The 10847-nt window shown below is 32.2% G+C and overlaps 2 protein-coding genes across 2 annotated transcripts; one reads left to right on the top strand and one right to left on the bottom strand.

The window, feature by feature from the left end:
• Positions 1 to 89: 89 nt before the first annotated feature.
• Y61A9LA.10 (Bms1-type G domain-containing protein) lies at positions 90 to 8868 on the bottom strand. Its single transcript, NM_071844.6, has 6 exons — positions 8811 to 8868; positions 7734 to 8764; positions 5544 to 6201; positions 3634 to 4073; positions 1582 to 2442; positions 90 to 391 (listed from the first exon to the last, which is right to left on the bottom strand). Exons 1-6 carry the CDS (start codon positions 8857 to 8859, stop codon positions 263 to 265), a joined length of 3168 nt encoding a protein of 1055 aa, NP_504245.3. The 5' UTR covers positions 8860 to 8868; the 3' UTR covers positions 90 to 262.
• Positions 8869 to 9201: 333 nt separating this feature from the next.
• F54D11.4 (DEK_C domain-containing protein) lies at positions 9202 to 10828 on the top strand. Its single transcript, NM_001276906.4, has 3 exons — positions 9202 to 9435; positions 9484 to 9794; positions 10645 to 10828. The coding sequence occupies exons 1-3, from the start codon at positions 9218 to 9220 to the stop codon at positions 10707 to 10709; spliced, it is 594 nt and encodes a 197-aa protein (NP_001263835.2). The 5' UTR covers positions 9202 to 9217; the 3' UTR covers positions 10710 to 10828.
• Positions 10829 to 10847: the final 19 nt, after the last annotated feature.

A 10847-nucleotide genomic window follows, 5' to 3' on the forward strand; every position in this document is an offset into this window, starting at 1 on the left:
ATATATTAATTTAGGCAGAGAAATTTGGAAAAAATACTTTAAAAAATAAATAGTTTTGACGCGAGTACTTCTAAAATATGCAAGAAAATAGAGAAAAAACTTAATTTTTAATTTTTAGAGAAAAATTAAGAAGGAACAATTAACAAAAAACGATGATGATGGAGTAAAACAGTAAAACAACAAAAACCAAAAAACAAAGAAACAAAAAATTTTCAAAAATAAAAATTAACAATTTAGCAGATAAATTCCAGATTCCAGAGCTTCAGGAGCTGCTCGCCGATGAGCCAAGAGCCTTTCGAAGTTTTGCTTGTTCCTTCTTCGATAAGACTCTGCTGATGTCCTTCTTTCGAGATTTAATGCTCTTTTCGCGTTTTGCCTCACTTTCGGCCATCTGGAATTTTCAAAAAAGTTAAAATTTGAAATAAAGTTTTTAACCTTTTTTAAAAAGTTTTATTCTAAGAAAATCGGATTTTTTTTGAAAATTAGCAAAAATTCCATGTTTTATCAATGTTTGTTTATATATTTTATAAATTAGTTTTCTAGAAATATGGTTTTTAAAAATGTCTTGAAGAATATTTTTCGACCAATCGGGAATTTCAACGATTTTTTAAAAACAAAAATGTTTCCTTTGTAATTTGAAAAAAATTGAGAAACAAAACATTTTCGATTTTTTCTTGAAAAGTTTTCGTTAAATCTAAAATCGATACACTTTTCGATTTTTTTTTAATAGAAAATCGAAAATTTTCAATTTTTTATACTTAAATTAAATTAAAAACGAAAAAAATACGAATATTTGTTGAAAATCGAATCACGAAAATTGGTGGATTTATTAAAATGAAAGTCGAAATTATTTTTGTAATCCTTTGAAAATTAAACAAACCGATCTATTTTCTTTTTTTTATCGAAAATTTTCGAGTTTTTTTTCTAAAAGTCGAAAATTTGGAACAATCAAAATTTGTAATTTTAGCATTAAAAAATTTGTTCAATTCGTTGTTTTCTTTTTTTTAAATTGCAAATATTTCGATTTTTCGGAAAAAACTTTTTTTGAAAAACGATTAATTTTAGATTTTTTTTTTAAATCAAAAACGAAATTTTTTTGTTTTTTTTTCTAATTAAAGACAAAAAGTTTACGATTATTAGTTTAAAATGGAAAAAAAAACGAAAATTGTTAGACTTTTAAATGAAAATAGAACAATTAATTTTTTGAATATCGTAAAAAAACGAATTGTTAAATTTTTAATTTTCTTCAAATTGAAAAACGAGAAACAATTTTTTTTTGAATATCAAAAATCAATAAAAAATTCAAAAAACTAAATTTGTTCAATTTTTCGATTTTTTTTTTGAAAAACGGTATTTTGAAAATCGAAGAATTTTTTGTTTTTTGAAAAACTAAATATTTCTATAAAATATTCAAAAAAAAAACCAAATTTGTTCGATTTTTATTGAAAACATAGAAAAAAATTTTTTAATTTGTTTTTTTTGTGAAAAATCTAAACCTGTAATTTTTAGCATTAAAAAATTTGTTCAATTTTTTATTTTTCTTGCAAATATTCAAAATTTCCTGCAAAAAAAAAGCAACACCTCTTCAGCCTTTCTCTTCTTATATCCTTCCTTAATATTCTCCTGCTTCTTCAAATCAACATCATTCAACGTTCTCAACATATCCATAAATCTCTCTCGTTTCGCCTCTTCCGGTTCCAACACCACTGCCGTATGCCGTGCAACAAGTGAATCCTTCTCCTTCTCCTCTCTTGCCTGATACGTCGGCTTCATCTTAAATGGCAAACTCTTCTGAAGCTTCGGTGGCAGGTGAATCGGCGCCGATTCGAACTCTTTCCGAACGATGGGCTTATAGTCGGAATCCTTATTCTGCGGAGTTCCCATTCCCAACTCGGAACGCATTTTTCCAACAGTTCTCATTCCGATCCATGCTGCAGCGGATGCTTGGAGATGATCAGAGATTGGAGTATAGAAGCGTGGAATTGGTACAGTAACCCAAGAACGTAGGAATACAATATCTCTCATCAGAATCTTATCCTCAAATGTTGCTCGGAATGCACCTTCCGGAGCCTTAATGGCCTTCTTGATTTGTCCACGAATTCCGGCAACAGTCCGAATTGTTGCTCCTTCGAACTTTGCAACCTCCAGTGCTGAGTTGAACATTCCCTTCACAAATGCAGTCTTCTTGAAGATCTTCTCCGGATGTCCGATCAATTTCAGCTTCTTCACGACTTGTGTCGACTTGTCCAAATCCAATACACCTCCTGTCGCAACAATTCGATAGCCTGGAGTCTTGTCGGCGATCGATTGAATCGCGAGGAGACCAGTGTTCTGAGCACAAACGGGGCCGAAGAATGACGCGTGGCAATGCATGTGTTCTGGTGTGTATTTGAGGAAACGGAGCCGCATGTTGTGGTCTTGAACAGAATAGATGGCGATTGTCTGGAAATTTGGGAGTAATTAGATTAAAGTTGGAGACTAAAAATGGCCTACTGGGGTTATTCGTGTGTTGTTGAAATATACAAAAATGTATTTTAATACATTTTCCCCTTATTCATGTGTGTAGAAAAATGTTAAAAAATACATCGATTTTTCTATTTTTCTACACACAAGAATAGGGGGAAAAATCTACTAAAATACATTTTTGTATATTTCAACAACACATGAATAACCCCATAAAATGACTGGATTTTTTAAAATATCGAGAAAAAAAGGTGACAACTTTTGCTAAAAGCTGAAATTTTACTATTTATTTTTGATTTTTGCTGTAAAATTAAGATATTTCGTTTTTCCAAAAATTTTGAAAAACAATCTTTTTTTTTCCGGAAAATTGAATGAAATTTTGACCATTTTTCTTATTTGCAGAGGAAAATTTGTGTTTTTCTACTTTTAATTTTTTAGATTTTTTTCTATTTCAAAAATAGCAAAAAAAAATAGTCTATTGTTTTAAAAAAATTGTTTTTTACTGAAAAATCGAAAAAATTGTTTTTTCTTTTTTCTATGGAACAAATGGAAAAATTCCGATTTTATCTTTAAAAATTGAATCATTTTTCAATTTTCTCTGGAAAACCCCGAGAAAATGTTCAATTTTAGCCGAAAAAAAACATAAAAAATCGCCGCTATTTCTAGAAACATCGAAATTTTTTTTTTTTAAATCGGAAAAATTAGATTTTCTCCAACAAAAAATTGGAAAAAAGTACCTGAAAATAAAAGATAAAAAAGGTTCACTTTTCCCTTAAAAAAAAATCTAAAACCTGCCTTTTATCTTTGAAAAAACTCGAAAAAAAATTAGAATTTCCCTGAAAAAATATTTAAAAATACCATTTTTCTCTGAACGAACAAATTGAAAAATCGTAAATAATTGTCGTTTTTCTCTAGAACAAATCGAAAAATGTCAATTTTCGTTGAAAAAGATCGAAAAAAAATTGCCGTTTTCCCTGAAAAAAAATCGAGAAAATTTTTAATCTTAACTGAAAAAAAATGCCGTTTCTCTTTAGAAAAAACGGAAAAATTGTAATTTTTCCATGGAAAAGGACGAAAAATGTCAATTTCCTTGAAAAAAATCGAAAAAACTGCCATTTTTTCCGAAAAAAATTACAAAAAAACTGTAATTTTTGTCAAAAATCCCCCTACCTGAAATCGTCTCCATCCACAACTAATAATCAATGGATCCCTTGACTTGAGAGTTCTCTCAAACCATCGATGCCTCTTCACTCTCGCCTGTACAACACCCATATTCTGTTCACCGGGAAGAAGTCCTCCAATAATATATGGCGCCGAGGTATCAAAATGATCAACAAATTCACATGGAACACTTGAAATCTCAATTCGAACATATCTTCCAGAACGGAATCCCTCCACTTTTTCCCGTTCTTCTTCGTCCATTCCTTCGAAAACTTGACGATTCAAGTCTGCTTGCTCTGTCATCTCATTTTTTGCTTTGTTATAGAACTTGCAAGTCTCATCATAATCATCATTGAATCGTTGTTTCAGCTTAATCTTCGCTTCAAGTCGTTTCTGTTTCCGTGATTTATCCGCTTCAGATTCTTCTTTCTTTTCATTCCCACCGGTTTCTGAAAACATCGATTTTTTGAATTTAAAAGAGGAGTACCGAAATCTGAGACTTTGTTTTTTAGACCCAAATTGGTTCAAAACTACCGAATTTCGTAATGAGACGTTCTGAAAATTTCTCAAAAAAAAAGTTATGGTCGCTCAAAGTTTTGGAAAAAAGGCTCATTTACAGCTAAAATCAAAATTTTTTCCAATTTCTCGGTGTCGCAGCGCTTGGAACTTAATTTTCCAATAATTAACATTTTTTAATAAATATTGTGGTCTTTGATCGGGCGTTTATTCGTTGATTTAAGTACATTTTCGGTCAGTGGAAGCACAAATAAAAGTTACATTTTGTGCCCCAAAGACCATAAATGTACTTAAATCAACGAATAAACGCCTAATAACAGACCAAAATATTTATTAAAGAGTGATTATTAAAGAAAAATTAAGTAATAATTTGAAAAAAAATCCGTTTCTTTTCATCAACATAAACAAAATTTGGTGAAGAATTGATTTCTATGATTGATTTTTCTTTGAAAAATTTTTTTTTTTGATTTTCTGGAAAATCTGAATTTGATTTCATTGTGCTAATTTTCTCAACACTTTTTTTTTCGATTTTTCGAAAAAATTTTACTTAAAAAGCTTAACATTTCGGTAATTTTATTTAAAAAAAATTATATTCTTTCTTATTTTTTCATTAACATAAAAATAAACTTTTATGGTTATTTTTTCGTACTTTTTTTTTGGTTTTGTCGATTTTTCCTAAAAAATCGAATTTTTAAAAAAAGCTTAACATTTTGGTTTTTTTTTTTTAAATCGGGTTTTTAATCACAACTTTCGGATAAAATCTGGTTGAAAATTGAATTTACACTTTTTCCGATTTGTCGGAAAAATCAATTTTTGAAAAATTGAAATTATGGTCATTTTTCTTCTTTTTATACAAAATTCATGTTTTTTTCATCAACTGAAACATATTTACATAGAAAATTGAATTTTATGGTTAACCTTCTTAACATTTTTTTCTCGATTTTTCATGACATGAGAAAAAAGCGAAATTTTTTCCGATAATTCGAGAAAATTTCAATTTTACAAAAAAAAAGCTTAACATTTTGGTCTTTTTTTAATACAAATTTTTCATGTATATGCTTTTTTTCATCAACAGAAACATGGTTTCATTTTTAAAAAATTGAAATTCATTGTGAATTTTCTCGACATTTTTTCGATTTTTTTTTAAAAGAAAAATGCACTTGTTCGAAAAATAGCTCAAAATTTTGGTAATTTATCTTTTCATTTTAGAAAAAAAAATATATTGCCTTTTTTTTTAAATCACCATAAACGTAATTTGATAGTAAATTGAATTTTATGTTCGCTTTTTTGAACATTTTTTCGTTTTTTCGATTTTTCCTGAAAAAACATCGAAAATTTTCGATTTTCAATTTTTAATTTTCCGATTTTTCCTGAACATCTAAAAAATTTCGATGATCCCCCACCATCATCATCTCCATCTTCTTCCTCATCATCCATATCCTCCCCATCATCATTATCCTCATTATCACTTCCAATCTCCTTCTTCAACTGATCCTCCTCTGCATCATCTTCTGTCCAATTTCCAGTCACAAACGAGTCAGCAATGGATTTTCGGACTTCTTCAAGATCCCAGTCATTTGTGCTCGTCGAGCAACTGGCTGGAAGCATCGCATAACCAAATCCATCTTCCTGATCATCTTCACTCTTCTGATTCTGTTTCCGAACAACAAAAAGATCATCAATAGTCTCTTCTTTTTCATCTTTTGTCACTTTCTCTCCACCATACACCAGCTTCATCCAGTTAACTTTCACATTTTGAGATTCTCGATATTGAGCGACAGCTTTCGATGCCAAATTTGACCATTCATTCTGATCTTCTTCCTTTTTCACGACACCAACATCTTCCTCATCCTCATCCTCATCTTCATCTTCTTCTTCATCCTGAAAATCCTCCTCATCCAGATCTTCTTCATCTTCTTCTCCAGGCTCTGGCCAATCACTTTCCTGATCAATATCAAGTGCTACTGAATCACCGAGAAGTTGCAGAGAGGATTTCTTCAATTTATCATCGATTCCTGACTTGACGCCTTCGAGAGCTTCAACGAGTCCGTCGCGTTTTCTCTGTAAAAAGAAGCAGTAGAATTTCAAGATTTACAGGGTTAAAATAATTATATTTAAAGGTAGTGTAGTTGAATTTTTATTACTTTACTAAACTCAAAATTGTCTGAAAACACCGAATTTCATAATGAAACCTCTTGAAAACTTCTCAAAAAACAGTTATGACGGCTGAAAAGCTGGCCTAAAATTAGTTAAAATATGAAATTTGACTTGTCAGCGGCTGGAAATTTTTTTTTTTTTGAAATCAACGTCTTATTTTGTGTATACCAGTTAATTATCTTGCGTTTTCAACTAGATTTGGGCTTCTGGTCGTCCACCGGCCTTAAATGTACCTAAATCGATTTGAAAACGCAAGATAATTAACTGGTATACACAAAATAAGACGTTGATTTCAAAAAAAATAATTTCCAATCCCTAAAAGCATAAAAAACTCCAAAAACTCAAAACTTGAGCAATTTTCCTATTTTACGAGCATTGCAAAATCGTGAAAAATGCCCTGAAAGCAATTTCAGATGTTGCTGATTTATTGTGGCGTTTATTTTTCAGCAATTCTACAAAATGGCCTTTTGCACCATGTTATATCAACATTTTTTTAATACAAATTAGTGTAAAAATGTAGAAAATCACTTGATTTATCTGAAAATAACAGTAATTTCAGCTGAAACCTTTGAGAAAAATCTCAAAAAACGCTTAGAAATTGTCAGTTTTATTCGTCAGAAACGGGCAACTTTAAAGCCAATTATGAGCACTTTCTGGGATGTTTCAACTGAAATTAATAATATTTTCAGATAAATCTAGTGATTTTCTATATTTTGGCATTAATTTTTCATAAAAACTGTTAATATAACATGGTGCAATATGTCGTTTTGTAAATTTGCTGAAAATAACCGCCACAAAAAAAAATCAGCAGCATCTGAAATTTATACAGTGTAATTTTTAAATAGAAGCTCGTAAAATTGCTTAAATTGTGAGTTTTTGCAGTTTTTTTTTCAAATAATTTCAAGGATGTTCAAGGCCGTCTGCGATCATTCAAATTTTTTTCTAAGATGAAAATTTTCCAAAATTTAGCAAATTTTTTTTCTGCAAAAAGCTCTTAAAGTCATCTAAAATCTGAAAAATCTGCAAATTTACAAGAATCTAAATTTTAATTTTCGTTTTTTCAATAGATTCAACTATTTTTGAAAAAAAACCTTAAATTTTGGTAATTTTTACTCTTTCTAGAAGAAATATCTGTTTTTTTTCATCAACATAAATAATAATCTGATTAAAAATTGAATTTTGCCGGTAATGAGCTGAAATAATTCAAAATTCGGAATATCTTACATTAAAATTATGAATTTTCAGCTTTTTTTTCTAAAATTAAAATTTTCAAGACTTTTAAGCCATTTTTGAGCATTTTCTGTGATGTTTGAACAGGGATTAATGTTATTTTGAAATAAATTTTTCCATATTTATCACTAATTTTTAATGAAAAATGCTGATTTATTTAACATGGTTTCCCGTCTAAAATTGCGCTGAAATCCCGAATATCTTACATTAAAATTGTGAGCATTCTTTGACTCAATATAAATCGCATCCTTATCATAAATGACACCTCCTAATCCAGAAAACGGAGCATACACTTTCCGCTCTTTCTCATTCAACGCTCGTTTCTTAATCTCATCAGGCAGCGGACACGGATCGGGTAGACTCGTGACATTACTGATCCTCATATCACCAACACCTGGCACATGAATCGACGAATGATTCTTCAAATGAGCACCATGAACCCATCCATACATGGCAATGTGTCGATCGATGAGTGGATCCGTTCGAAGAGTTTCGACGTTGGTAATGTCTTCGAAACGATCACAAAGAACGTATGGATGAGCATCTTTCCACACCATCGGACGGAATTTCATGACAGAAATGAATCTGCAGAGGTTATGGATCTCATTATATTTATACTGTCCATGCATCATTCCAGTCATGTAGAAAAGCTTCGCGCCCTGGTAGAGCTCCGTCCAGAAACGATGTTTCAGAATTTTCTTGGTCTTATTGACACGTGAGATTCCATCGAGAAGATCCAAATGATTCAATACTCCCATAATACGTGGCATTCCGTGCACTTGGCAAATATTTAGAAATTCAAAGGTTTCCATTTCAAATCCATACGATGCATCGACCATTAGAAGCACCAAATCTGCGACTTTCGCGATATCAATCATATGATTAATATCGTTTTTGACCTCAATGAACTGTACACGACGTTTCTTTCCAGTTACAATTGTCACTGGACCATTGATCTCTCCGAATCCATCACGGAGGTAATACTTGACAAGACCCCGGAGAAGTGTCGTTTTTCCGACTTTACTCGGTCCAACGATTGCTACAATGATTGGTGGTGTTTCGATGGGTTTTCTGTCCATCATCAGAACATGTTTCTTCTTTTCATTGAGATCTGCAGCTCGTCGAATCGCTTTTCCAGCGGATACGGCGGAGTGGAAAGTGAAAGCTTTCAGATTGTTTCCCTTGACTCTCGGCTCCTTCTCATTTCGCTTTTTTGCTTTTCCTCCAGTTTTGTGGACTGTAAACGTGAAAAATAGTTAGTAAAAAGCTTGTAATTGACTTACCATTGTGCCCTTTGTTCTTTTGCCCCTCGAACGGAGCTGGCGGCGGCATTTTTGTTACCTAAAATAGTGAAATTAATTATTTATTTGATTAAAAATATTTAAATTTTATTTAATTGAGCAAAAAATCTAACACTTTACGGAAAAATCTTGAGGAAAACGGAAGAAATTATATTTCGTATTAAAAAATAAAATAAATTGGTTGCTGACGCGCACGGCGTGCGCGTCAGTGTCACGAAACGCGCCAGCATTTTTTCCGCGAATTTTTTCGTTTTTCTCCTTTTTTTCTCGTTTTCTATCGATTTTTCATATTTTCAATTGAAATTTATTCGAGAAAATTAATAAAAATGCCCTTTTTAAACACAAAAAATCTAAAAAACACGCTATTTTCCCATTTTCAGACTTTTGTAATGGACTTATTGGATATGGAGCTCGACCTCGGCGTCGAGCCCACTTCTAGCCGCATCACGCGTAGATCACAAGCCGCCACTTCAGTTACATCACAAACACCAAAAACTTTGGGAAGAAAAAAACAAACGACCACGCCAGCGAAAATCGAAAGTTCTACTGCTTCTGCTGCTAAAAATCCAGTAAAAGAGGAAGAAATTGTTCATTCAAAGCCGGAGAGGTCTCTAATAATTCAAATTCTTATATTTTTCCAACATTTTAGTTTCAGAACGCCGAAAAGATCACCAAGATCCCCATCTACCGAGAAACGTGAGAAGCGTAACAAGGCCAAGAAGAGATTCTCACCATCGCCAGTCACCAAGAAGCGCAAATCAATTCTCACTCCTCGTCCAGCAGTTTCCAACGACGCTACTTCAATTCCCGCCAGAAAGATCAAAATCGCCTCCCAAGCAGAGTTCACCGAGAGTCTTAATCAGTTCAAAGTGGCGCTAGAGGGCCGTGGGATCACTGATTTCGATATTCCAGAAGACTGGAAGACCCCGACGCCTTCCGACACTGTTAATCAGATCATTACCGAGCGTAAGAAGAACCTTTTGTGTCACGGCCTCCTGGAGTGTTCATAATTATTCGAGCGCGCTCGCGCGGCACCTCATGATCTACAGAATTCGCGGGAATTCGTTCCGCGGGGACAGCAGTTGTTGCTATTTTTGGCTTCTATAGGAAATATTTTTGATTTTTTGTTTTATAATATTCTTGAGAAGCATCTTCCGAATTGAAAATGTGTAAAATTATGAAATTTGGCCGAAAACTGGAAGTTTTACAGAAGGAAGCCACTACAGTTTTTAAAAAAATGTATCAGGATCGCCAGTTTTGCGATTTATGCGTCGTAAAATATGTCATTTTGTAGAGAATTAAAAGTTTCATAAGAATTTTCGTTTGAAATTTTAAAATTGTTTTCATTAAAAACTTAAAATTGAAGGAATAAGATTTTAACCTAAAATTGTTGATTTTTTGAATATTTTTTTATTAGAAATTAAAGAATTAAAATTTCAAACGAAAGTTCTTATGAAACTTTTTAATTCTCTACAAAATGACATATTTTACGACGCATAAATCGTAAAACTGGCAATCCTGATACATTTTTTTAAAAACTGTAGTGGCTTCCTTCTGTAAAACTTTCAGTTTTCGGCCAAATTTCAGAATTTTACACATTTTCAATTCGGATGATGCTTCTCAAGAATATTATAAAACAAAAAATCAAAAATATTTTCTATAGAAGCCAAAAATAGCAAAAAACTGATGTCCACGCGGAACGAGTTCCCGCAAATTCTGGAGTTCGTGAGGTGTGCAGCGCGAGCGCGCTCTAATAATTATGAACACTCCAGGAGGCCGTGTGTGAGTGTATGTGCCTAATCATGTACCTTTTCAGTCTCCGGAACCCTCCCTAACATCAGTGATTCTTCTTCGGCAGCAGCTCCTCCTGTAATGGTTTAATTACTTTTTTAAAACACACATATTTGTTTCCTCTAAAATATCGAAAAACCAATACCACACCATGTCATTGCCCCCATTCCCCCCTCCCCGTTCGCTAATAAATGATAGTTCAAAGGTCTCACCACGAAGTCTATTTTA

This window comes from Caenorhabditis elegans, chromosome V (genome assembly GCF_000002985.6).
Source record: "Caenorhabditis elegans chromosome V".
Taxonomy (NCBI): Eukaryota; Metazoa; Nematoda; class Chromadorea; order Rhabditida; family Rhabditidae; genus Caenorhabditis; species Caenorhabditis elegans.

Coding starts and splice junctions, on each gene's coding strand:
- Y61A9LA.10 (NM_071844.6), bottom strand. CDS start 8,859: ATGCCGCCGCCAGCTCCGTTCGAGGGGCAAAAGAACAAAGGGCACAAT. Junction 4,074..5,543: donor AGAAGATGGAGATGATGATG/GTGGGGGATCAT, acceptor CGATGTTTTCAG/AAACCGGTGGGAATGAAAAG. Junction 2,443..3,633: donor GTGGATGGAGACGATTTCAG/GTAGGGGGATTT, acceptor CCAAATTTCCAG/ACAATCGCCATCTATTCTGT.
- F54D11.4 (NM_001276906.4), top strand. CDS start 9,218: ATGGACTTATTGGATATGGAGCTCGACCTCGGCGTCGAGCCCACTTCT. Junction 9,436..9,483: donor GTTCATTCAAAGCCGGAGAG/GTCTCTAATAAT, acceptor TTTTAGTTTCAG/AACGCCGAAAAGATCACCAA. Junction 9,795..10,644: donor TAATCAGATCATTACCGAGC/GTAAGAAGAACC, acceptor GTACCTTTTCAG/TCTCCGGAACCCTCCCTAAC.